The 26282-nt window shown below is 39.7% G+C and overlaps 2 protein-coding genes across 11 annotated transcripts in view; one reads left to right on the top strand and one right to left on the bottom strand.

The window, feature by feature from the left end:
* The window catches only part of PRPF39 (pre-mRNA processing factor 39), a 44163-nt gene extending 39256 nt beyond the window's left edge, over window positions 1–4907 (top strand). For 7 of the 9 annotated variants that reach the window (XM_036458080.2, XM_036458156.2, XM_036458066.2 and 4 more), the window contains 3 exons: window positions 3480–3554; window positions 4085–4205; window positions 4446–4907. In XM_036458080.2, coding sequence (XP_036313973.1) covers window positions 3480–3554; window positions 4085–4205; window positions 4446–4502 — 253 coding nt within the window. In that variant the 3' untranslated portion in view covers window positions 4503–4907. Of the gene's footprint in view, window positions 1–3456; window positions 3555–4084; window positions 4206–4445 lie in introns of those variants that run through there. The other 2 variants (XR_004991414.2, XM_036458110.2) reach the window with 2 other exon arrangements.
* Window positions 4908–5491: 584 nt separating this feature from the next.
* FKBP3 (FKBP prolyl isomerase 3) lies at window positions 5492–25726 on the bottom strand. 2 transcript variants are annotated; one of them, XM_036458168.2, is made up of 7 exons: window positions 25568–25726; window positions 22554–22655; window positions 20874–20981; window positions 14550–14685; window positions 9892–9959; window positions 7741–7838; window positions 5492–5816 (listed from the first exon to the last, which is right to left on the bottom strand). In XM_036458168.2, the coding sequence occupies exons 1-7, from the start codon at window positions 25688–25690 to the stop codon at window positions 5762–5764; spliced, it is 690 nt and encodes a 229-aa protein (XP_036314061.1). In that variant the 5' UTR covers window positions 25691–25726; the 3' UTR covers window positions 5492–5761. The 2 variants fall into 2 exon arrangements, with proteins under 2 accessions (XP_036314061.1, XP_036314070.1); XM_036458177.2 differs by lacking the exons at window positions 5492–5816; window positions 7741–7838; window positions 9892–9959 and adding an exon at window positions 13834–13961.
* Between the last annotated feature and the right edge of the window lie 556 nt (window positions 25727–26282).

The raw sequence follows: 26282 nt of genomic DNA, 5'->3' as shown, positions 1-26282 counted from the left end.
GGCGGAAAGCTGAGGATGGTACAGGGATTCACTCTAGGGGACTTGGGAAAGTGACAAGTTTAAGATTTAAACTTGCAAAATAAAAGAGTAGAACTTTATTCGAGTATTGCTATGATTCCATTCTTACATGATTCTAGTAAGGAAATATCCCAGTTCCTGTTAGACATGTGCCTTCCCTAATTATTTTAATTTAGAGTCCTTTGAAATAGCTGTTGATAAAATAAGAATTAGTTTTGTGTCTGTATTTACACGTGTGTGTATACATCCTTGATCGCTTAATAAAATTTTAAACTAAATCATTTAATACATTAGTATATATGTGCTTAGCTTTAATTGTTTTATAAGAATTACCTAATGTAAAATACATAGCAATCTGATAAGGGGTATAGGTACTTCTTATTCTTTTAATGGATGGAAAGGGGTTTAAAGAAAGATCACTTAGCTATTTCATAGTGCATCTGGGATTAGTTATCATCCCACCTGGATTTAGAATGTACTTCATTGTACTGTTAAGCACCTCATATCCTCTGTAGTAATGTCTTGTTTTGCACTGAAAAAAAAATTAAATAAAAAATAGCATGTGTAATTCTAGCTTTTAGTCCAGTTGGATGGGATGGTGATCAGAGGATATACATGTGTATGAGGTAACATATAACTTCTAAGCTCTGAATCAGAATGAACTTATCATCCTTCATAGGGGAGGTAGGGCTTAATTAACTACTGGATACTGATAAGCTGAGGAGAAGATAAAATGTAAAAGCAAGTTAAAATTTTTATTCAAATAACATCAGCTCAATTGGAGGGTTTTCTGGAGTAGTAGAAGTGATATTGATTGTTCTGTGCTTTGAAAGCTAGTCTGAGTTCAGAGAACATAGAATACACAACTGACAGGAAACTATTAGTGGTTTTATTGACATTAAATTTTAATTTGGTAATAATATGCAGACAAATAAGAAGCTCAATACAAATATGCCAATTAGGTCCTTGCAAATACACTTACTAAGTAGGACCTTTAGTATTGGGAAATAGGTTGTTAAAAATTTTTTAAAGATATAATGTGAAAAGTAAATGAACCATTTAAAAATTTAAGTAGCAATATATTGAACTGGTAAGAATTAATGTTGCAGACTGAAAAATACAGGCTTAAATCCTAGCCCTGTCACTTACTGATTTATGTATTCCTATTTTCAAACTTTTTCTATGGAGGTTGAGTCTATCACCTAACCCACTGGTTGTTAAAGGCCTTAAGGAAATTAGTCCATTTAAAGTGCTTGAAAATGAGTAAACATTTAACCTGAGATTACTGGTATTAACAATTTTACATATGTCACATCAGAATTTTGTGAAAACTTAACTTTTTAATCAGTGGTAACCAATTATTGGGTCTAATAATAATTAATGTCGTTTTTAAACATTCGTTTAAAATCTTGCTTGGCGTTGACTTGTATTGACATAACCTTCAAACATGTGGTATCTACAGAACGTGTGAAGTGCAATTAACAAGTTTTGCTTGAAAAAGTTTGTGTTTGGTTTGGTTTTTGTTGTAAAACTAGGGCTAAGAAGATGGCGGATGAAGAGCATATTCGGCACTGCATGCTTTACGAGTTCCAATTAGGAAGAAAAGCAAGTGATGCTGCAAAAAACATCTGTAGTGCTCTTGGTCAAGATGCAGTTAGCGCCAGAAAATGCCAGTGTTGGTTTGAGAAATTTTGCGAGGGAAATTTTTCGTTAGATGACAAGAGTGGTCGAGGCCGTGTGTCCAATTTTGATCAAGAAGCTCTTCAAGCTCTTTTGGTGCAAAATCCTCAAATTACCCAACAAGAGTTTGCGACAACTTTAAATTGTTCACAAAAAACAATTTCCAATCAATTGCATGCACTTGGCAAAGTCCAAAAGTTTGGAAAATGGGTTCCTCATGAGTTGACCGACAACAACCGTAATCAAAGAGTCACAATTTGCAGTTCACTCCTCTCTCGTCAAAACCGTTTGCCGTTTTTAGAGCAAATTGTTACCGGAGATGAAAAATGGGTGCTGTATGTTAATTTGAAAAGGCGGCCTCAATGGTTGGACAAAAATGAGGCTCTGCAGCCCACGCCAAAACCTGACTTGCATGCGAAAAAAGTGATGTGTGTTTGGTGGAATTTTAAAGGAATTCTTCATTATGAACTTTTACCATCTAACCAAACCATTACAAGGGCAGTGTATAGTGCCCAATTGGAAAGGTTAGCCCAAGCTTTAAGAGAAAAAGAACCCGCGCTGATTAATCGGAAGGGCGTAATTCTTCACCACGATAACGCACGACCGCATACTGCAAGAATCACTGCTGAAAAACTGCGCCAGTTGGAATGGGAAGTTCTCCCTCAACCTGCATATTCTCCTGATATTGCCCCTTCCGATTACCATTTGTTTCGTTCTTTGAAAAACTCTTCTTGGAAAAAAATTTAATAATGAAGAATGCCTCAAAAATGCATTGACCAAATTTTTTGCATCAAAATCACAAGAATTTTACAACAGAGGGATTAAAATGCTTCCTGAGCATTGGGCACAAGTAGTAGAAAACAACGGCAACTATATTGTTGATTAAATTTTGTTGTATTGTTTAAATAAATTCGATTTAAAAAAGTATTAGAAAACGACATTAATTATTACTAGACCTAATATACTGTATAGTTCTAATTCAGTTTATCACATGGCCAAATTTTAAAGCATTTTATTCTAAATGCAGGTGTCTTCAATAGCATTGTTAAATTAGATTCAAAAGAATACAAATTGTAGAATTGTCAGGTCTCGTGTTGCTCTAGACCACATGTGTCAAACACAAGGCCCGCGGGCCAAATCCGTCCCGCCAGGCCTTGCAATGTGGCCTGCACCGCGCTGTCATCACTGCACTCCGCTGCGTTTCCATCACAATGACAGTTTATGACTGTTCAGTAAACCATTCGGCCCGCGATTTAGGCTGGATTTTAGATTTTGGCCCCTTCTCTGATTGAGTTCGACACCCCTACAAAAACATCAAGATCCTTGTCTTAGTTGTGTTGTAGATTCGAAGGCAGGTTCTCCTTACGTATTAGAAATTATAAGCTTGGCCAGCATCCCTTCAGCTTTAGACAACTGTAGTACACAAAATATTTTTCCAGTAGCTCATAAAGAATTTTGCAACTCCTGCTTTGGATCATATTCTCATCTCTAAACCATTAATTGGTTCAGCAGTATAATGTTACTAGCCAGGCCTATATCTTTGAACCACATAGAGTGAAAAGGAAAGTACAGGGCAATGGTTTCGCAAAGGAAATAGATTTTAAAAAAGGTAGTTGAGGACAGATTTGGCTGCTAGATTAAATAAATAAATAAATAAATAAAAAAAATAAAAAGGATGTCCATTGCAACATATTTTGTTTTCCTAAGTAGAGATAAGTAACTTTTAAAAATTAATGTTTTGGGTTTTGTATATTTCAATGGATTTTTTTATTCCCTCTCAGGCTTCTGCATGCTTATGATGAGCATCAAACACTCCTAAAAGAACAGGATTCTTTGAAAAGGAAAGCAGAAAATGGGTATGTACATATTTGTTGAATCAGGGAAGGATGTTTAAAAGATATTTTTCATTGTGGAAATACCTTTAAAGAAAAATATATGTAATTTATCCTCACCCGAGGATATGTTTGATTTTTTGACAGGAATGAACAGAGAAGACAAATATTTTTAAATATTACCTTTGCCAGGCCAGTGTGGCTCAGTGGTTGAACATTGACCTATGAATCAGGTCATGGTTCAGTTCCCCATCAGGGCACATGCCCAGTTTGTGGGCTTATTCCCCGGTATGGGGCATGTAGGAGGTAGCAGATTGATTCTCATTATTGATGTTTCTTTCTCTTTCTCCCTCTGTGAAATTAATAAATATATATACTTTTAAATAGTTTCCTTTATATTGTGGTAATTTAGATACTTTATTTTCATGATTTGAAAAATTGTTTACAACTCCAAGTGGTAGAGAACTTCCGTAAAATAAATGTACATAGGTAACATTTATCTATTTGTTACTTATTGTAAGAGCTGTTAAAAGTTCGTTTGACCTTTTATGTAGATCAGAAGAACCAGAGGAAAAAAAAGCCCACACAGAAGATACAATTTCATCCTCTACGCAGTTGATTGATGGTGATTTACAAGCAAATCAAGCTGCATATAATTATAGTGCTTGGTATCAAGTGAGTTTACATTTTTTGTTCATATGTTATTAGAAAAGCATAAATTAGGGCAATCTTTTCTATTTTAGGAAAAAAAACAGGTCTTCTGTTTCAGATGGTATAATACATTATCCTTTGTGGTTGGTTGTCTTAGAATTTCAACAATGAATACATGTCTGTTTTCTTACACATATCTGCTTTAATTTTGTATGAGCTCAGCCATAGTTCTGGTATGCTAACATGTTTGCTTTTCCCTTTCAGTACAATTACCAGAATCCTTGGAATTATGGACAGTATTATCCTCCCCCTCCAACTTGATGGGAAAATATAAATATCAGATGGAGTGTGTGGAAAGTATAAAGTTATTTTTTTTCAACAAGAGATGTAAACATAAGCTTGTCATATTTGACAACTTGTCTTCCCGTTTGTGTAACATATGATTTGTTTAGTATTAGGGAAAATGTCACTTAGTAGCTTACCACAGATACTATTTCCTACCATTTATAAAGTTTACTTTTTATTGGAGAACTATTTTTTTGATTTTTGCATTAAGTGGTCTAGAATTCTTTTGCAATGCATTTGCAACAGAGTTTTGTAGCCTTAAGGGTAGGAAAAAAACTGACTGCAAATCATGTCAGTGTAGTACAAGATTCTGAAAATATGTAAAGGGCTGGTTATTAAGGATTTACCTCTCTGTAAAAAGAGAAAAAACAAAAACAAACCCCACACACACACAAAAAAAAAAGTATTTTTAACCTTTACTGACCAGGCTTGGTCTGTGTGTTTCAGTTATCCCTATGAATTTGGATTTAACGGCAGAAAAGATACACTATTAAAACAGTATGTCATGGCATAGAGATTACAAGTCAGAGAATCGAATGTTTGCATCCCTTTAAAAAAATGAAAATTGTATCAACTTATGTTTCAGAAGACTTTGTAATTACAATATTCATGTAAATTTGTGAACAAGCTTTCATTTTGATCAAACTGACCATCTACATTTTTGTAATAAAACTGAAGCTTCATCCACCAATTGTTATGAATTTATTTAGAGGGATTACCTAGTATTGACTTTATATAAAACGGTTATATTCAGCTATTAATCTTCTTGTCAGAATTTCTTTGACTTTTTATCTTTTTCATCCCTCTCAATCTCTGCTTCTTCTCACTATACAGAAATATTTAAATATTTTAAATGAATGTCTCTGTGAAAGCTATCTAGACAATTTGCTGCTCCCTGGTTTAATGAAGTCTTAGTCCTAGTCAGCCTAATCAGAACATTAATATTAACACCAAACAAATCAGGTCATTGGGTACATTTTTATTGAGCCTTTTAGTTTACAACATGAGGTAAAAGGAAAAATTCTTAAGAAGTATTTTACACAGCTGTAGTAAAATATTTTAAACTTCAGGGATTTACAACAGTACATTTCTTAATTTGGGGGAAAAAGTAAACAAGTTCTAACATAAGTCCTTGAATTTCCCAGTTCATTTCCATTACAATAATAACGAGCTGTAATGAGTTACGTAACTTTCTTCAAGGCTATTGCTGTCTTTAGATCAGAAGCATTGCTATTTCAATCAATATCCACTAACTCCACTTCAAAAATGAGTTTTGCATTTGGTGGGATTCTGTTGAAGAAGTTAAGGTAAATAGGATAAAATTGCTTCTCATTCCCAATAATTTTAGTCTAATTAAAATTATGTATACTGGATACTGGCAATTAACTACAAAGAAAAGGGCTTTGCAGCTGATTCAGAGGCTAATACATTCCCAGCACAGTGGTTCCTAATAGATCTTTGTAAATACAGATTATAGACTACGCTTTAGCTTGGCTGGGCTATTCCTTATCTGGAAACCTAACTAGTACTCCCAAATTAGCAACCACTTAATGAAGACTGCTGTTATTCAGTACTGAAGAAAAAATTCCCCCAACCTAGCTGGGTATAAAGTCAAAGCTCATATGAGGTAGTACCTGATTTTTGCTGTGAGTTTTAAAATGCTGAGTTTAGAGAAGAGTGTTACTTTTATCTGATTGATCTTAACATGCTTCTCAGAGCGCTTCAGCTAGCCAACTCATTTTGATAGGCTTAGTAGATTGAGTTATATTTCCAGATAATTTTAATAACATTAGAGAGGACTTCCAAAATCTTTTTCCAAATTTACTCTAGGACAGTGGTTGGCAAACTGTGGCTCACAGGCCACATGCGGTTCTTTGGCTCCTTGAGTGGCTCTTCCACAAAATATTATACCAGGGCGAGTCTATTTTGAAGAAGTGGCATTAGAAGTTTAAGTTTAAAAAATTTGGCTCTCAAAAGAAATTTGAATCATTATACTATTGATATTTAGCTCTGTGACTAATGAGGTTGCCAACCACTGCTCTAGTACAATGTGAATGGAACCAACAACAGAAAAAAAAACTACCTTCCCACTTAGCTATTCGTATCAACTGAGTTCTGGTAGAGTGGTCTGGAGTTGGCTTTTTTTTTTTTTTTCCCAATAAGAAAAAAGTTAAAAAAAAGTTACTGTCATTAGTATTGATCACAAAAGCTTATAGTATTTGGAACTCTGTTCTTCATTTTATAACTGGTAATCCCCAACATGTGTTCCATTTTTATAATTGTCTGAAATTACACTGTAGCAAAACTACCATGAGACACATCTGCATTCTACAGTATGCTATTGTTTGTGTTGGGCAACTTAACTCGGTAAAGTAATTAACTCCTTCAGGCAACTGCCTGTCACAAAGGAAAATTTAAACCTCAGTTTGTCTTAAAAACTAAGAGCATGAGTAAGAGGAAGAAAGGAGATTCCAGCTCAGGTTTGAATACTATATACCAATACATAATCCAGTATCATAAAAGGGTAATATGCAAATTGAACTGAACAACCAATCAAAGCATAGCATGCTAATGACATGCTATGGCTGCTCAACTGCTTGCTATGATGTGCACTGACCACCAGGGGGCAGTAGTAACCTACTTGCTGCTGGGGTACATCACCTCAGGACTGAGTGAGAGGGGCCAGACATGCCCTGGAGCCCTCCCTAGGTCTCTCCCTGCCCTGATTGTGCACTGGTGGGATCCCTCAGCCTGGCCTGTGCCCTCTTGCAACCTCTTCTGGGATGTCAGCTGGTTTCAGGCTCATCCTGCAGGCCACTCACTCCCTTGGGAGGGAGCCAGCCATAGGACTTGTGGCTGGCAAGCACTGCTGTTGCAGTATAAGCCTTTCCTGGTGGTAACTGATGGGACGTGAGCCTCTGGCATGCCCAGTGGAGATAGGATAAGTGGGAGAGGCAGGCAGGAACTGCAAGCAGCGTTGGACTGAGGGTTTCAGCCCCATCTCTGCTGGCCAGAGAGGGACCCCACCTGTGCATGAATTTGTGTACCAGACCTCTAGTATTGGAGGTGTTGACACAAAAGCATCTAACTGTAAGGAATTCCAATCTGAATAGGATCTCTGACACAGAGGTTAACCTGGATAGCATAGCATCTTTCATACCTTCAGGTGATCCTTTTTAGTGTTTTTCCTTTAATTACAAAGGAAAAAGGATACTTGGCATCAGGCTGTCCTTTCTTCCCATAAGCCCATTCTGGTTCAATTTCTAGTCGAGCCTTTTCTCCTTTACTCATAGTCAAGAGTGCTTCATCCCACTAAAGGCAAGAATATAAAATCAAAACTAATGATTCTCAAAAAAATACAAGTAAAACAAGAAGGTAAGTTATATACAGAAAGACATTTTATTACTGGATTTCATTATGTCATAAATGGCAATGTCCTTGGGAGAGTTCTCAAATCATTGTCCTTTATTTCAATGAGAAAAGGATATATTAAACAATTTTTAGTATAATACTCAGATGCCTTAAATGATATAAAAACTTTTATAAACTAATGTGGAAACAGAACTAGTTTACTAGTACTATAATAATTTCTTTGCTACACTATTATATCCTAGGACAAATTTCTGAAATTATTTCTATAAGGATAAACAAGTACTAACTCTAAAACTATCTTAAAATTATTAAATTGTTAATAGTGGAGGCATGATGGTAAGTGCCCAGTCATTCACCAGTGACTGACACTATACTTTCAGTCCAGAAGACAAAACATCCTGGGAGCTTAACATGTTAATATATTTTATAGAAGGTAAAATTACTCAAATGAGGGATTTCTGGGTTGCTGCTACATTTTGTCCAAATTTGGATCTTAAAGCCATTTACCAAAAACAGTTAAGTAAATACAATGAAAGGATTTAGAATTTATGACTATTATATATTCTGTTGAAATGTAACTGTTCCATAAAGTTCAAGGGAGAGACAGGTTTGCCACATAATGAAAATTAAGAAAATAAACTACCGTGTTTCCCCGAAAATAAAACATCCTCCAAAAATAAGACCTACTTACAGGTTTCCTTCTGAGTGAAATATAAGGCATCCCCCGAAAATAAGGCCCCCCCTAGGCTCTGTCTCAGAATGCTATTACTAAACATGAGAGATTTGGTCCACTGATTCTGAAAGAAATGGAGCCACAAGAAATTCACCAGGAAATTCAGGAATTGGATTGTTATGATGATGTTCCAGAAGATGATGACATGATTGTCATTGAATAAATGAGTAAATTCTTGATACTGTAGGATTCACAGTTTGTCTGGTTTGTGTTGACAACTACCGTACTACCGTACCGTATACAGGTAATAAATTTCCTTTATTTTCATTTAACAATAAATGTGTACCGTATTCTTCTTCATGGAAAAATAAGACATCCCCTGAAAATGAGACCTAGCGCATCTTTGGGAGCAAAAATTAATATAAGACACTGTCTTATTTTGGGGGAAACAGGGTAACAGTTTATCAGTAAGCAAATTAGAAAAAATTACTCTCAACTTAGTATAATCAGGTAGCATTAAGGTTATTTACAACTAAGCCTATAGTTCCAAATTATATTTTGGGATCTGGATACGATTGAACCGTATTTTAAGACTTACAAAGGTAAATACACTTGGTTCTGATAACTTAATTTAAATTCGTTTGTTATTAATGTTTGGTGTTCTGTGTAAAGACAGCTTAAGATATTAAGTGGACCCTAGCATGACAACCCGATTCGATGAATCTGATAGTACTACTTTTTTATCTCGTATACTGCAGGAGTCAGGTACAGCTAACTTCCCATTTTCTGAGTTTTCTTCTGTTATCTCACAGGGAAAGTTCGGTAAAGGTATACTTATGTTTGAAAGGTTTTCTGGTATTTGAGACTAAGTTGTGAGAGGTTAGGGCTACGAACAAACTCTTGCTTTGATTAGTACTTCAGTGGGATAATATTTTACCTCTATTGATCATGTTATAAGTGGTACAACTGCCATGCAATATCTTAAAAGAATCTAAAAGGCAAATTTTAAAAGCCAAACATACTACAAATTAACTTTTGAAGGAAAAAATAATAAAAGAATTAGGATTGAATACTAGAGTCTCTGCTATATTACATGATTTAAATTATGTTCATTTGAGGCTGTACTATCCTTATTTTATAGATGAGGAAACTGAGACCTAGAGATCTTACTAATTTGTGCCAGAACAGTTAGTGATAATAGCAAACATTTGTCACACTCCAAAGCTTGTTTTCATGATATCCCCAATCCTAATTCTTTATAGTACCATTCCACAGTAGCATGTGCCAGAATCTCTTGACACACTGACATTTTTTACTTACTCCTCTGATAACTTTGCCTATTCCAACCTTAAAACTTAAAGGCTTGGCATTTTTCTTCTTCTTTGAACCTGTAAAACAAATTTTCCTTATAATTAATGATGACATTAAGTTCCAATGGGAAAACAGGAATTTAAGTCTGTTACTTGATTTCAGAACTTAAAATATGCAGAAAGCCAGGTAATTTACCAAGAAAATTGCTGCCCTACCCAGTTTGGCTCAGTGGGTAGAGTTTGGCCATCAGACTGAAGGGTCCCAATTTCAATTCTGGCCAAGGGCATATGCCTGGGTTGCAGGCTCGATTCCGATGTGGGCTGTGCAGGAGGCAGCCAATCAATGATTCTCTCATCATTGATGTTTCTCTCTCTCTATCCTCTCTCTCTCTCTCTCTCTCTCATCATTGATGTTTCTCTCTCTCCTCTCTCTCTCTCTCTCTCTCTCTCATCATTGATGTTTCTCTCTCTCTCCCTCCCTCCCTCCCTCCCTCCCTCTTTGAAATCAATAAAAACATATTTAAAAAAGTATTTTAAAAGAAAATTCTTTTTTTTAAAATATATTTTATTGATTTTGTACAGAGAGGAAGGGAGAGAGATAGAGAGCCAGAAACATCGATGAGAGAGAGCCATCGATCAGCTGCCTCTTGCACACCCCCTACTGGGGATATGCCCGCAACCAAGGTGCATATCCTTGACCAGAATCAAACCCGGGACCCTTCAGTCCCCAAGCCGACGCTCTATCCATTGAGCCAAACCGGTCCCGGCAAGAAAATTCTTGATATAAAAACAATTATGGCCTGGCTAGTATTGCTCAGTGGTTGTATCGACCTATGAACTAGGAGAACACATGCCTGGCTTGTGGGATTGATACCTAAGAAGGGATCATGCAGGACATAACCAATGAATGATTCTCATCATTGATGCTTCTATTTCTCCCTCTCCCTTTTTCTCTGAAATCAATAAAAAATATATATTTAAAAAGCAAATAAATGATTATGATTGAAACAGTGGAGAGGAGGAAGAACCTATATTTATACCACTAATGCAAGGTATCCACCTTTTATATTAACACTAGAGACCTGGTGCATGCAATTTCTGCACAGGTAAGGTCCCTAGGCTTGGCCAGTGATCAAGGTCAATGGGGCCTTCTGGGTGTAAGCTGAGCCTCCCTTTGTTCAGCGAGATATTAAAGTCTCACTGTGAGACATTAGCCAAGTTTGGTCTAAGCTGCTTCTTTGTCGTTTTGTTTTTTTAAATAAATCTTTATTGTTCAGATTATTACAAATGTGCCTCTCCCTCCCTCCCCCAATTGCTCCCCTCCACCAAGTTCCCACCCCACCCTCTGCCCTTTCCCCACGCCCCATTGTCCTCATCCATAGGTGCAGTTTTTGTTCAGTCTCTTCCTACTCCCCCCACTCCTTTTCCTCGAGAATCATCAGTCCATTCCCCTTCCATACCTCTGATTCTATTATATTCACCGGTTAATATTGTTCATCAGGTTTTTTAATTCCCTTGGCTTTTAGTTTCACTTGTTGATAGTTACATATTTGTTGTTCATAATTTTATCTTTATCTTCTTCCTCTTCCTAAAGAACCCCCTTCAGCAATTCATATAATTTTGATTGGTGGTGGTGAACTCCCCTTTAGCTTTTTTTTTTTTTTTTTTGGTGAAGCTCTTTATCTGGCCTTCGATTCTGAGTGATAGCTTTGCTGGGTAGAGTATTTTTGGCTGTAGGTTCTTGCTATTCATCACCTTGAATATTTCTTGCCATTCCCGTCTGGCCTGCATGGTTTCTGTTGAGAAATCAGCTGACAATCGTATGGGTGCTCCTTTATAGGTAACTACCTGCTTTGCTCTTGTTGCTTTTAATATTCTCTTTGTCTTTTGCTCTTGGAATTTTCATTATGATGTGTCTTGGTGTGTTCCTCTTTGGATTCCTTTTGTTTGTGGTTCTGTGTGCTTCCTGGACTTGTAAGTCTAATTCTTTCACCAGGTGGGGGAAGTTTTCTGTCACTATTCGATATTTTTTCCAATATGCTTTCAGTATCTTACTCTCTTCTTTTGGGACCCCTATAATTCTGATGTTGGTTCGTTTGAAATTGTCCCAGAGGTTACTTACACTATCTTCAATTTTCTGGATTCTCTTATCTTCTTGCTTCTGTGGAGGAGTGTCCTCTGGCACTTTGTGTTCCAAATCTTTGACTTGATTCTTGTGATCTTCCATTCTGTTTTTAGGACTCTGTATAATATTTTTTTATTTCAGACAAAGTATTCTTTATTTCTAGTTGATCCCTTTTCATCTCCTCATAGGTCTCATTTATTTTATCGGCCTTTTCTAAGAAATTCTTGAAAAACCTTATAAGTGTGGTTTTGAACTCTATATCCAGTCGCTTCTTGTCCTCCATTTCTTTTGTTTGTGATCTGTTTCCTTGTCTCGGCATTTTCAGCTTCCCTGAGTTGGTAGGGTGGCTTTGTGTGCTAAGGTGAACTATATGGTTCAGTGGGTCAGCCTCCCAGTTACCTGAGGTGGACAGTCTTGGTGTAGCCCTTTGTGGGCTGTGTGTGCAGTCTTGTTGTTAACCCTTGCTTGTATCACTGGGAAGCGTTGATTTGTAAGCCAATTGGCTATGAGGATCAGAAGTGTCTCAGCTAGGAGGGTTTCTGTATTCCGCTTGGATGGGGCAGAGTCTCGGGGTGGCACAGATAAGCTTTTGTGCATCCCGCAAGATTGGTTGCAGGCGCACGCACCTCTTTGGTATAGGCGCAGACAAGCTTTGGATTCCTGTCTGCCCCTCCCTAGGAGAGTCCTATTCGCGGCAAACGAGAAAGCTAGCCACTGGAAGGGCTTCTGTGCTCCGCTTGAATGGGGCGGAGTCTTGGGTGGTGCAGACAAGCTTTAGTCAGCCCCTCCCTACGAGGGTCTGGTTTCTGAGTCCCACAGTAATGGCCGCTGGCTTCACACACCTCCGAGATCTCTGCCCATTGCCAGACAGTCTGGCCTCTCCCTGTCTTGGGCTGTCTATCAGTGCAGTAGGGTGGTTCTGTTTTCCTTCCGAACAAGAAAGCTAGCCGCGCATTAGCTGTCCGTCCTCTCCGCGTGCAGTAAGCCAGTAGTGAACTCAGCCCGCCCTCTCAGCGCTCCGCTAGCAAGCCAGCAGTGAAGTCTGGCGTCCGCCTTTTAGCACGCACAGTTCACTGCACCTTCACAGTTCCTGAGGTTCAGCGTGCCTTCTCTCTCCTTGCAAGATGGTAGAGCCTCCTCTCAGCCAGCCATCTGGTGGTTCAGGACGATGTTTCCCGTTTTCCAGTTCTAAATTCAAAATTGTTGTGGTAGGCTGCATTCAGGTGTCTACCCTATGCCGCCATCTTGGCTTCTCTGCTTCTTTGTTTTTGCTTTTCAATGACCAAGAGGTCTTCATTAACCCAGTCAATAAGCCGCCCTCTGGTGGTCAGTGCACGTCATAGCGAGCGATTAAACACCTGGGCAGTCAAATCCTGGGAGGATGCTTTGCATATTATGCTTTTATATACATATACATACACATATACATATACATATACACATACACATATACATAAGAATGAGAGGCCTGGTACATGAAATTAATGCACGGGGGGTGATCCACAGCCCAGCCTGCACCCTCTCCAATCTGGGACCCCTCAGGGGATGTCCAACTGCTGGTTTAGGCCTGATTCCACAGAGATGGGGCCTAAACTGGCAGTTCGACATCCCTCTCACAATCCGGGACCACTGACTCCTAACTGCCCACCTGCCCGCCTGCCTGATCTCCCCCTAACTGCCCTCCCCTGCTGGCCTTATAGCGTGCAACTGCCTATGCCTCGGCCATCACCACTGTGTCTTTCTCTGGAAAGATATCTGGAAGATGTCCAGTCTAATTAGCATATTAACCTTTTATTAGTATAGATATAGATATCTCACTTTGGGATATTAACCAAGTTTAGTCTAAGCTGCTTCTTTGTTTTTCTTTTCAATAACCAAGAGGTCTTTATTTACCCAGCCAATAAGCAGTGAAATGCAGAGACCTCTTCTAAGTAAATCACAGGTGCAGAAGACTTTTGGGAAAAAAAGTGACAGCTAAGAAAAAGGTACTTGCTAACAGGTCATCTACAAATCCTATCTAATAAAGAGGGAATATGCAAATTGACTTTCACAAAGATGGCAGTCCCTAGTCCCCTTAGCTGCACCGGAGACTCGCAGTCGTTTCAGCCTCACGGGGGTTGAGGGGGTGGGGTGGCAGATATGCAGTGCAGCCAGACCCACCCTCAGCCCCTCAGGCACCCAGCGCCGGCCCAAGGTGCAGGCAAGCCTCGGATGTCAGCTGCCCAGCCTTCCAGGGTGGGACTGAGGCATAGGCAAGCCTTGGATGGTGGCTGCCCAGCTGCCCAGGGCTGCCTGAGGCTCAGGTAACAAGGGCTGGCCAAGGCGTGCATTGCCAGCAGTAGCAGCAACAGAAGTGTGATGGGGGATTTGCCTTCCCTGATCACTGGTCACCTCCCGCACCCCCAACCCCCTTAATGGATTCCAGACTGTGAGAAGGGGCAGGCTAGGCTGAGGGATTCTTCCTCCATTGCATGAATTTTCATGCACTGGGCCTCTAGTATTTTATAATGCCTTAAAGCCAAAATGATTACATTTAGACTTACTCGTTTGAATATTGGTATCAAAAACAGTTCCATCCTGTAGTGTTCCTGTATACCAGCAGTGAACAACATCTCCCTTTTTGGGGAAGTTGGTTTTATCTCCTTTTTTAAGAACAGATTTTGTGTATTTTGGTGGACCCTAAAAACAAAGACAGATAACACATATATACTTATTAACTTTTAGAAGGATGAAAAAGAGGACACTTATAGCCCTGGTTGGGAAGCTGAGATAAAGCATCATCCGATTATAATACATCAAGGTTGTGGGTTCAATCCCTGGACAGGAAACATTTGAGAATCAACAAACAAGCCCTGGCTGGTGTGGTTCAGTTGGTTGGGGGCTGTCCCATGCACTGAAAGGTTGCCGTTTGATTCCAGGTCAGAGAACCTGCCTGGGTTGCAGGCTTGATCCCTGGTGGTGTGCAGGAGGCAGCCAATCCTTGTTTCACTCTCACATCAGTGTTTCTCTCCCTTAAAATCAATTAAAAAAACAAATTGCCCAATGAATACCTAAATAAATGAAACAACAAATACATGTTTCTCTCTCCCTCTAAAATCAATCAATAGCCAACTGTGACCTAAGTCTGGTCACAGAGTTTCATAGATTTGGTAAACTATTTTGTCTTTGGTCCACTTCTGTGAGTTGGAAGTCACTGTCTTATATCAAGTCTGTGAGGATAATAGTAACTAGGATGTTTTTAATTTAATTTCCAGTAACTTTCAGTTTCTTGGAAATCTGTTTTTGATGTTGTTGTTTTTACAATAATTCTGTGAATTATTCAACAAACCATAAAATGAATCCAGTTATTCCTCAAGGTTAGAAATATTACTATTCCTATAAAATCATAAGGCATTAAGTAAATCATTGTAACATTTTCATAAAAGATTTGAGTGGTTTTAGCATTACTAAACACTTTTAGTATAGAATGAATAGTTATGTTGATTTGTTTCTGAACTTGAAAAGAAGTTCCCACAATGAATAAATTATCTACAAACATTACCATAACAGGTGTATTTCATAGAACAAAGCAGGATTATTAGGATCTCTTGTAATTTTTTTAGTCAAAGGCTAATCTAATCAATGGTTGTTCATATATTGTGAGGAAAGCAATGTCTTAGGCATATTTAATGTATAGAAATTGTATAGTATAAAACACTTAGTAATGGGAAAGGAAGTAAGAGATATTAAACACCTATTGTTTACCCATCACTTAACACATAACATCCCACTTAACCCTAATAATCCTATGAAGGAAGGTATTACCTACTTGTATTTTTGCAGATGAGACTGAGGTTCAAGGAATTTATGCAACAGAGCTAGTGAGTAGTAAAAAATAAATATGAACTTTAGTTTGAATCCAGAGCCCCTATTTTTCCCACTACACCCAAGTACCCCAAGTAATAGTGATAATAACCTTTACTGATGTTAATTGTTAATATCTATTGAATACCTTACATGCCAGGCACTATTCCAAATGCCTTACATAAATTGCCTTTCTTTCACCCAGCTGGTGTGATTCAGTGGTTGAGAGCTGACTTATGAACCAGAAAGTCAAGTTCCATTCCTGTACAGGGCCCATGCTTGTGTTGCAGGCTCAATTCCTGGTTGGGGATATGCAGGAGGCAGCAATAGATGATTCTCTCTTATCCAGGGGTCCTCAAACTTTTTAAAGTGGGGGCCAGATCACGGTCCCTCAGAGAGCTGGAGGGCCGGACTATATGAACTACTAATTCCTACTGTAACACCTCTGCTGCGCTCACTGCCCAAAAAACCTGGCGGGCCGGATCAGACTCCTCTGCGGGCCGCATGTGGCCCATGGGCCGTAGTTTGAAGACGCCTGCTTATCATTGATGTTTTTATCTCTCTCTCCTCCCTTCCTTTCTGAAATCAATAAAAAATATATATTTTAAAAATGGCTTTTTTTCCACTCTATGGTTTTACATTTTTTTTCCTTAAAATTTTTTTTTATTTTTCAATTACAGTTTGCATTCAATAATATTTTGAAATTCAATATTCAATTTCAGGTGTATAGCAAAATATATAATCAAATAGTTTACAAAGTGATCCCCTAATACTGCAAGTATCTATCTGGCACCATACATATTTATTACAATAAATTGACTTTTAATTTTCACTTCCCTGTGAGGTAGTTAGTATTATCCCTATTTTGCCATAAGGAAACATAAGGACAGAGTGGTTAAGTAATTTGGTTAAGGCCCTACAGCTCCTCGGTGGCTGAACAGAATTGGAAACATGGCAGCTTGAATATAAAGTCCATGATCTTAAATATTTTACTACCACAAGCACATATGGAAGTCAGGTGATATATAGAAGTCATTTTCTTATATCAATTAATTTCACAGCAATCTGACAGTTTTTACCCCATCTTTTTTTTTTTTTTTTTTTAAATAAATATATTTTATTGATTTTTTACAGAGAGGAAGAGAGAGGGATAGAGAGCTAGAACCATCAATGAGAGAGAAACATCGACCAGCTGCCTACCGGGGATGTGCCTGCAACCAATGTACATGCCCTTGACCTGAATCAAACCTGGGACCTTTCAGCCCAAAGACCGATGCTCTATCCACTGAGCCAAACCAATTTCGGCTTTACGCCATCTTTTGGAGATAAAAGGCTTGGATAGGTTAAAAATCCCTATCTACTTTTTAGGATTAGCACTTTGAACTAAAGCTAAGCTGTCATCCTAAATCAAAAGAAAGTCACCTATAGCTTGAGTACAATGTGCAGTATAAATGTAAACATTATCTTCCCACCTGACACTCCCAGTATAAGCTTACTTTATGGTGCTATAAATGGTCAGGTGTCTACTGGTAGCAGTGTGAACTGGTATCATATCTTTTGAATACAATTTAAAGATGTTTAACGTGCCGAGACCGGTTTGGCTCAATGGATAGAGCGTCGGCTTGGGGACTGAAGGGTCCCGGGTTCGATTCTGGTCAAGGGCATGTACCTTGGTTGCGGGCATATCCCCAGTAGGGGGTGTGCAAGAGGCAGCTGATCGATGACTCTCTCTCATCGATGTTTCTAACCCTCTCCCTTCCTCTCTGTACAAAATCAATAAAATATATTAAAAAAAAAAAAAGTAAAAAAAAAAGATGTTTAACATGTAACAAGTAATTCCATTTATAGAAATATATGCTCAAGAAGTAATTTGAATCTTAGGGAAAAAAATCGTTATGCAGTTACCTGATACACTATTATCCATAACGGCAAAATAACCACACATTTTATTTTAATATGTTGTTTTCAATAGTGGAAATATTCTAAAATAGAAAACACTAAAAGAAAAAAATAGAGAAACCAAGATGGCGGCCTAGGTAAGCACGTAAGCTGCCGCCTCACACAACAATTTCAAAACAACATCTAAAAGACAGAACGGGCCGAAACTGGTTTGGCTCAGTGGATGGAGCGTCAGTCTGCGGACTGAAAGTTCCCAGGTTCGATTTCGGTCAAGGGCATGTACATTGGTTGCGGGCACATCCCCAGTGGGGGTGTGCAGGAGGCAGCTGGCCAATGTTTCTCTCTCATCGATGTTTCTGTCTATTGCTCTCCCTTCCTCTCTGTAAAAAATCAATAAAATATATTAAAATAAATAAATAAATAAATAAAAATAAAATAAAAGACAGAACGGACACCATCCAAAACCACAGGAAAGCTGGTGGACTGGGAAATCTACAACTAGAAAGAAGGATAAAGGCTCACAGATCGGATTGGGAGCCACAAAGCGCTGAGGTAGGGAGACGCTTGTGCACAGAGAGGAAGGGCGACCGAATGCCTGGATGGCAGGAGGGGAAAGGAAGCCCTCGAGTGCACTGAACACTTTCCGACTGCACTGAACCTCAATCCTGGCCAAAACCCCATGGATCCAGGCTCATACAGGTGGAGTCCGTACTGAAGAGAAAGGCCCCTGGAGATTCAGAGACTGGAAGACTGGGGGAGCCGGGAGCCGCAGCGGGCAGGGTCTACAGTTGTGTGCCAGTGAGTGCTCGCAGAGAGGTCTGACCGTGGAGGTTGCCATGGCCTCTCCATAGCGGAAAGAGTCAGAAGCTCCAGACTACAGAGACCCAACCCAATTCCGGGGGAGCCCCTGGGGCACCCATGCTCTTGCACAGGGAATCTGAGACGGTCAGGCGGAAACTCAGGGGAGCCACAGAAGGCAGAGGTCTGAAGCTCTGAGGCTCACACACCAGGGCAGGGCAGAGCTGACGGGAAGCCAAAAATGTCAGCTCAGCCCTGAGACTCGGCCCTATCCAAGCTGAGCACAGATGATTTTGCAAGTCTGATCCTATAAGACTGTCTCCAATACAGAAGGTATCCTGCCTTAGACACAGCTGATACTCACATCCAATGGGCCTAGAGGTCAATTCCTCCCAGTGATACCAACAACAATCAAGACTTAACTACAACAAGGCTGCACACGCAGTCCACAAAGGGGTACAACAAGCGTGTCAACCTCAGGTAACGGGGGAGGCTGACCCACTGGGCCACATAGGACACCAAACACACAAAGCCATCCTACCAACTCTGCGAAGCAGCAAAAATGTCAAGACAAGGAAATAGATCTCAAACGAAGGAGATGGAGGAGAACAAAAGACCGGGATATAGAGTTCAAAACCATGCTTATAAGGTTTTTCAAGAATTTCCTAGAAAAGGCCAATAAATTTAATGAGACCAACTAGAAATTAAACAAACACTGACTAAAATAAAAGTATTATACAGAGATCCAACAGCAGACTGGAGGAACACAAGAATCTGAATGTTATGAATGCTGCCCAGCAGAAATATAATGAGAGCTACAAATTTAATTTTAAGCTTTTTAGTTCTACATTAAACCAATACATTAAACATATTTCAACATGTAGTCAATATAAAAAATACTGAGGTTTTTACATCCTTTTAAAGAAATCATACTAAGCCTTTCCCAGGCCAGCACTATAATCACTGAGAAAACCCAACCAAGGCCCAAACGGTTATTCTAGTAAGTTTTTTATAGTAACATTTTGCAAACCATACAATGCTCAAGAATCGTTATTAAGTCTACAGTCTAGAATTACACTGTCCCATTCAGTAGTCACTAGGCATGAACAGAAAAGCAGACAGCAGGAATCAGTAAAGTACTGGTCCAAAGGCTATGGAATCCACATGCTAGGAAGACAATGAAACATGTATTAAATAATATACTTGTGATAAACCTCAAAATTGCTTGATTGTGTGTACATTTCCACAAACATTAATATTTGCTTTTCAACCAACAGGAAAAGGTTATGCAAATTAACTAGCTTTAGTCATAAAACATTTACACTTCTATACTTGATCTTATTTATTCTCTTTCCACTAATACCCAAATGTTTCACCTTATCAATAGGCTACACCTCTTTATAATAACTAATAATATTATTATTAGGTTATTATCACTGATACTAAGACTGCCAGGAATGAGTGAGCATAGTTACTATCCAAAGTGGCAAAATTATAATCAGTTCGGCTCGACTGAGGCTGACCATGAAGCTGTCCTTATCTTCATGAAGGCCGTGCATCTGCAGAAATGATTTTATCTGATTCTTCAAATCTTTGTCCAAAATATAAAACCTGGGCTGGTAAAGATTAGAAGATGAATTTATACCCTTCAGCCAGGCCTGGACTATTTCTAATGCCAAGGACACTATGTACATTTGGAAAAGCTAAAAATAACCAAAATGAAGTTTCTTTCACTCAGTCCAACTTGGCTATAGAATGAGGATCTTAAAATAGCTTTGAAAGCTCAGAAGTTCTGGGCAGACATAGAAGCAATATAAAAAGAAAAGCTAGCCCTGGCCAGTGTGGCTCAGTGGTAGGAGCCTGATCCCATACACAGAAAGGTCCTGGGTTTGATTCCTAGTCAGGGCACATCCCTATCTTTAGGGCCCATCTCCAGCCCCAACCAATCCAGGTTTCTCTTTCACATTGATGTCTCTCCCCCTCCCGTTTCCTCTCTCTAAAAATCAAAGAAAATATTCCAAGATGAGGATTTAAAACAAACAAAAACAAAACAAAACAAAACAAAAAAACAACCAAAGCTAGAGGTATATCAAAGGAAAGCCTTCCTGACTGTACAGCACAGGTCCTTAGGCTTCCTCACTGGGCCCCCACAGCTGAAGCCTTTTTCTGATTCAGTACACCTAATAGAAATACTCTGCAAATCAGTGTTTGGCTTACTGTTAAGTGGGTATATTCAACTACCCCTCATTATGAGAAATAAGGGCTGCAAAATAAATACTTTTCTCAAATTCACATGAGAACTAAGTAAGAAAATATTATATACAAACCTCATCCAGAGTCTCTTCAGTCTTGGTTTCTTTGGGTGTATCTTCATTAAGCTTCACATTTTTCACCTGCTCAGACACTTTATTTATACTTTCAGTACCCTTGAAACGCTGTAGGGAAAACAATGTTTATCATATTCAGGACTGGCTAAAAGCTAGGATAGAGATCTAGATATTTAGTTTCAATTAAATGAACTTCTTAAATGTAAATAAATAGATACTGCCTAAGAACAAATCATCTTATATTAAACATTTTAATCAACACATTATGACTTTCAAACTCTCATCTCACAATATAAATTCAGAAAGGAAAATCATGACTTAGGGATATAAATATTATTCAAACAACTCCTTAATTTTCTTTTATGTAAGAGATGGTCATTTCATAGTGAACACATAGTGGGGAATGTCTTAAAATTTGGTTTTCTAAAGGCTCAGCATAAGTCTAACAGACTGTAAGTTCATTAATGAAATGGAACTTACTTTGGATTTATAATTTTTCAGTGCCCTTCAGAATTTGTTAAAAGAAAAAAAAATTTCTTGTCTTAAACGACGAGAGAATTATTTGAAAAATCTGGTCTCTTTCAAAATACAAAACATCCTGCTAAACTGCAAACTAACCATGCTAGATTTGACAGCTAGTTTATTTATGGTTACAATTAAGAAAATTTGCAGGTGTAAAAACTTCAACATATTCTGCAAATAAATGCATTCAAATTTAATTTGAGAAATATTCAAAATAATACTTTGGCAATCCTATCTATAAAATAGTAGTATGCAAATTGACTATCTCCACTACACCCGCCAGCCAATCAGGAGAGAGTATGCAAATTAACCCAACCAAGACAGCTGCAGCCACAGAGAGAGGAGGCGGCTTGGGTTTCTCTGGCAATGGAAGAAGACAAGCTTCCTGCACACCCTGGCCAGGCCAGGTCTCCACTCAAGGCTACAAAATTTTAACTATAGAAGATAAATAAATCCCAGATACCAGAGCTTCTGCTTGGGTCACTGGGATGTGTGGCTGGCTTGCAAACCACCACAGGCCTCTCACCCAGGCCACCTTATGCCCCAAGGGAACATCCACCCTGATCCGGGACATTCTTCAGGGCAAACCAGCTGGCCCCCACCCGTGTACCAGACCTCTATTCTATCTAATAAAAGAGTAATATGCAGATTGATCTTCACTTCAACAAACAAGATAGCTGCCCCTATGTGAACACAAGATGGCTGCCACAAGATGGCCAGCAGGGGAGGGCAGTTTGTGGACAATTGCCTGTAGGGGAGGGTAGTTAGGGGTGACCAGCCCGGCAGAGGAGGGAAGTTGGGGATGACTGGGCCTTCAGGGAAGGGCAGTTGGTAGTACCCAGACCTGCAGGGGAGGGCAGTTAGGGACAATCAGGCTGGTAGCAGAGCAGTTAGGCATCAATCAGGCTGGCAGGGGAATGGTTAGGGGGCAATCAGCCTTGGCAGTCAGAAGTGTCAGGAGCAATCAGGAAGGCAGGCAGGTAAGCAATTGGGAGCCAGCAGTCCTGGATTGCGAGAGGGATGTCCCACTGCCCATTTAGGCCCAATCCCTTGAGGGGTCCCAGATTAGAGAGCAAGCAGGCTGGGCTGAGGGACAACCCTACGCTTCATGCATGAATTTTATGCACTGGGCCTCTAGTAAAATATAATAATGCTCACCTTACTTTCAAAAAGATGGTTATAGGCTGTAACCAAATGGTCCTTGTTAGCTGTCTTGGCCACATTTTTAATGTTTCCTAATAACTTATGTTCTGCAAGAAACTATAAAGAAAAAAAGCTGGTTAGTAAAAACAATTTTCCTCATATAAGAAGGGTCTAAAATTACAATATGATCTTTATTTTATTCATTGTTTTCAATAGTACTACTACTGATAGGAAAATGAAATATTGTATTGAATATTTTATACCCTATTTCTTAACAAAAATTTAAAAAGATTGAAAAAAAAAACCATATTGAGTACTTGTAAGATTTACAAGCCTAGCCGAAACCGGTTTGGCTCAATGGATAGAGCGTCGGCTTGGGGACTGAAAGGTCCTGGGTTCGATTCCGGTCAGGGGCATGTATTATACCTTGGTTGCGGGCACATCCCCGGTAGGGGGTGTGCAAGAGGCAGCTGATCGATGACTCTCTCTCATCGATGTTTCTAACTCTCTATCTCTCCCCCTTCCTCTCTGTACAAAATCAATAAAATATATTTAAAAAATAATAATAATAAAAATAAAAGATTTACAAGCCTAGTACTGTAATATTATACAGGGTTCACACTGTGAGTTCCGTATCAGAGCTCACAGAAAAGCACTTTTAGCCGAAGCAGGTTTGGCTCAGTGGATAGAGCCTGCGGACTGAAGGGTCCCAGGTTCGATTCCAGTCAAGGGCATGTACATTGGTTGCGGGCACATCCCCAGTAGGGGGTGTGCAGGAGGCAGCTGGTCTATGTCTCTCTCATTGATGTTTCTAGCTCTCTATCTGTCTCCCTTCCTCTCTGTAAAAAAATCAATAAAATGTATTAAAAAAAAAAAAGAAAAAGAAGAAAAAAAAGAAAAGAAAAGCACATTTATATAGCAAGCACACTTTGGTAACTGGGCAAAGCTGCTCCTAGCACAATGGTGGCCTCTAGCCATATTAGGCACAGCTATCTCGACATATCTGTAACCCATTCTTGGCAAGCTGAGAAACACTGCTATACAATGTTAGATATACAGTGGTTACATTTATGGGCTGTGATCATCGGGGTTAAAATTCTAACTGCTTTTATTTTTATTTTTTATTATTAAAAAATATATATTTTATTGATTTTTTACAGAGAGGAAGGGAGATGGATAATTAGAAACACAGATAAGAGAGAAACATGGATCAGCTGCCTCCTGCACACCTGCTGCCTGCAACCAAGGTACATGCCCTTGACCAGAATCAAACCTGGGACCTTTCAGTCCACAGGCTGACTCTCTATCCCCTGAGCCAAACTGGTTTTGGCTTCTAGCTGCTTTTAGACAAGGGACTCAGTTTCTACATCATAGTGGAAGATTAACAACAGCATGTACATCAGAGGGTTGTTGAAAAGATAATCCACAATAGAATTACCTTTCTCTCAAATATAAGACTACCGAAATACTACTAAAATATCAAGTCATCAAAATTATTTAACTTCAATTCAAAATCATGTGACATGGGGATTTTCATGCTTCCTTTTCTGTCTTGTGGTCCTTGCTTGATTCCTCATTTTCCTACTTTTTCAGTTGTTCTCTCTTTGAACCTTTTGATAAAGCAATTTTTTCTAACATTATTCTTTAGTTTTTCTCTACCACTCCTAGAAAAATGTTCTAATGATAGTCTGATGGGGAAAAGCTACTTTAATTAAACAGAAGTAATCAGTTGCTTTAGCACTCTTGTGATTTCTTTAGAAAATGTTCCAAATATTCAACATATAAATACCTCCTTGGTATCTTATGATCAATAAACTGGTGAATATCAAGTACAGGTTTAAGTATGTGAGTGAACATTGGAGAATATAGTTAAGCAAACGTAATAAAATATCTCCAAGTCTCTTAAAATTAGCCAGTTTTACATTAGATACCAAATTGGGCTGGTTTGTTTACCAGAATTTGATGAAGCACAGTACTGAGGGATAACATGTTAATAAATGATATGCATACTCTATTCTAGTTGAAGTATGAATTGGTTTAAAATAATTCCACTAAAATGGTATCCCTGGACCATGGTCTTTCTTTTTTCATCCTTGTTGTCCCCCAAATTGAGCATACCTCCTGCTGTAAATGTTCAAATATTTACTGATTTCAAGATGCTTGTTCAGGAGCATGGAGATGGAAGATGGAGAATAATCCTACTCCCCTCCAAGTAAAAATCTACAGTCTTCTTAAAGAACCCAGAAACAATCTTTCTAAACGCTAGCTTAGAAGTTAATAAGAAAATTGTAGAGAAATCAGATACAGACTGCTGCTTCTATCTGGGCGATGCCACGGGCATGGCAAGTTGTACAGTCCTTCAACAATTTGAGAGGTATGAATGGTCCTCATTTCTGAAGAAATTACTTGTGACAAGACGTGGTTAAGATGGAGACGAGGCTGAAAAAACGCAGGGCGTGCATTATAAACATGAGAAACAGACTTCTTAGTCTGTTTACAATAGGAGACCGCTGTACGTGAATTGCACAGAAGTGCACAGTGTAAAGGTGAAAAGGTCACGGGAAGAGTTTGTGTTTTTAAATTAAAATGGAAAGTTAGGAGGTTTTTTTTTTTTTTAATCCCATGCCTTAGTGTTCCGTATTAGTGACTGATGAGAAAACCCAGTGGCACAGAGGTTCCCACAGAAATCCCATCTTCCCCTCTTTCCCCGCAGCCGCGCTCCCCTCCCAGCCCGGGCCCGGGCCCGGCGGCCCCGGCGGCCCCGGCGGCCCCGGCGGCCCGGCCTCCGCGCATTCAGGATCCAGTGAGGCTCCAGGAAGGCCGGGCTCCGGCAGCCGCCACGCGGCTCGGCCCGCACGGGCAGGCCGGGCGGGGCGGGCGCGGACGCCCAGCGCGAGGCCTCTGCGGCCTCCAGGCCAGCGGCCGCGGGACGAGGGCGGGATCGGAGGGATACGGAATCCACGAGCATCTCCGGGGGGGAGAGGCGTCCCGCTGCCGCCCCAGCCCGGCCGCCCCGCCGCCTCCGGTACCGAATCTGAACCGTGGTCCTGTAGAAACTTGATAATGTCCTTTTTGGGCAGCTGCTCGCTGCGCAGCTGCTCCACGGTCCAGGCCCGCTGTGGTGCGGCCGCCGCCATCTTCCCCCGTTGCATCGGCTTCACTGAACCGGCCCGCGGCGGCGCGGCGCTGAGTGGGCGGGTCACACCGCTGAGTGGGCGGAGTAAGGATGCTGAGTGGGCGGAGTCACGGTGCTGAGTGGGCGGGGTCACAGCGCATCCCGGTGAGAAGGGGCCGCCCTTGAGTGACATCCAGGCTGCCCCTGAAGGGCTTCTTTTTTGAGTCCCAGTAAAACCCAGCTGAGGTGACCCTTGCAGAAGATGGGACGCTGTCATCAATTCTTAGTTGGAACCTCTGTGAGGAGACCTCTGATATTTACTCACAATTGTTTTTAACGTCTTTTAATATGTATATTTAAAGGAAGTGCCTTTTATATTTTATTGATTTTAGAGAGAAGAAGGGAGAGGGAGAGATAGAAACATCAATGATGAGAGAGAATCATTGATTGGCTGCCTCCTCCACCCGAAAACTGGCTTGTGCACCTGGGACCCTGCAGTTCACAGGCTGATGTGTTGTGGGGTCGAACCCTGGGTTCAAAATAAGACCACCGGAGGCTGATGATTTATTTTTTAAAAAGCCAGCAAAGATTTATTGAAATATCTGGCCAGGACAGCCACAAGAGCACCA

This window comes from Pipistrellus kuhlii, unplaced genomic scaffold (assembly GCF_014108245.1).
Source record: "Pipistrellus kuhlii isolate mPipKuh1 unplaced genomic scaffold, mPipKuh1.p scaffold_m20_p_1, whole genome shotgun sequence".
NCBI lineage: Eukaryota > Metazoa > Chordata > Mammalia > Chiroptera > Vespertilionidae > Pipistrellus > Pipistrellus kuhlii.
Note: the sequence above shows the minus strand (reverse complement) of the source record. Positions and strands in the feature narration are given on the sequence as shown.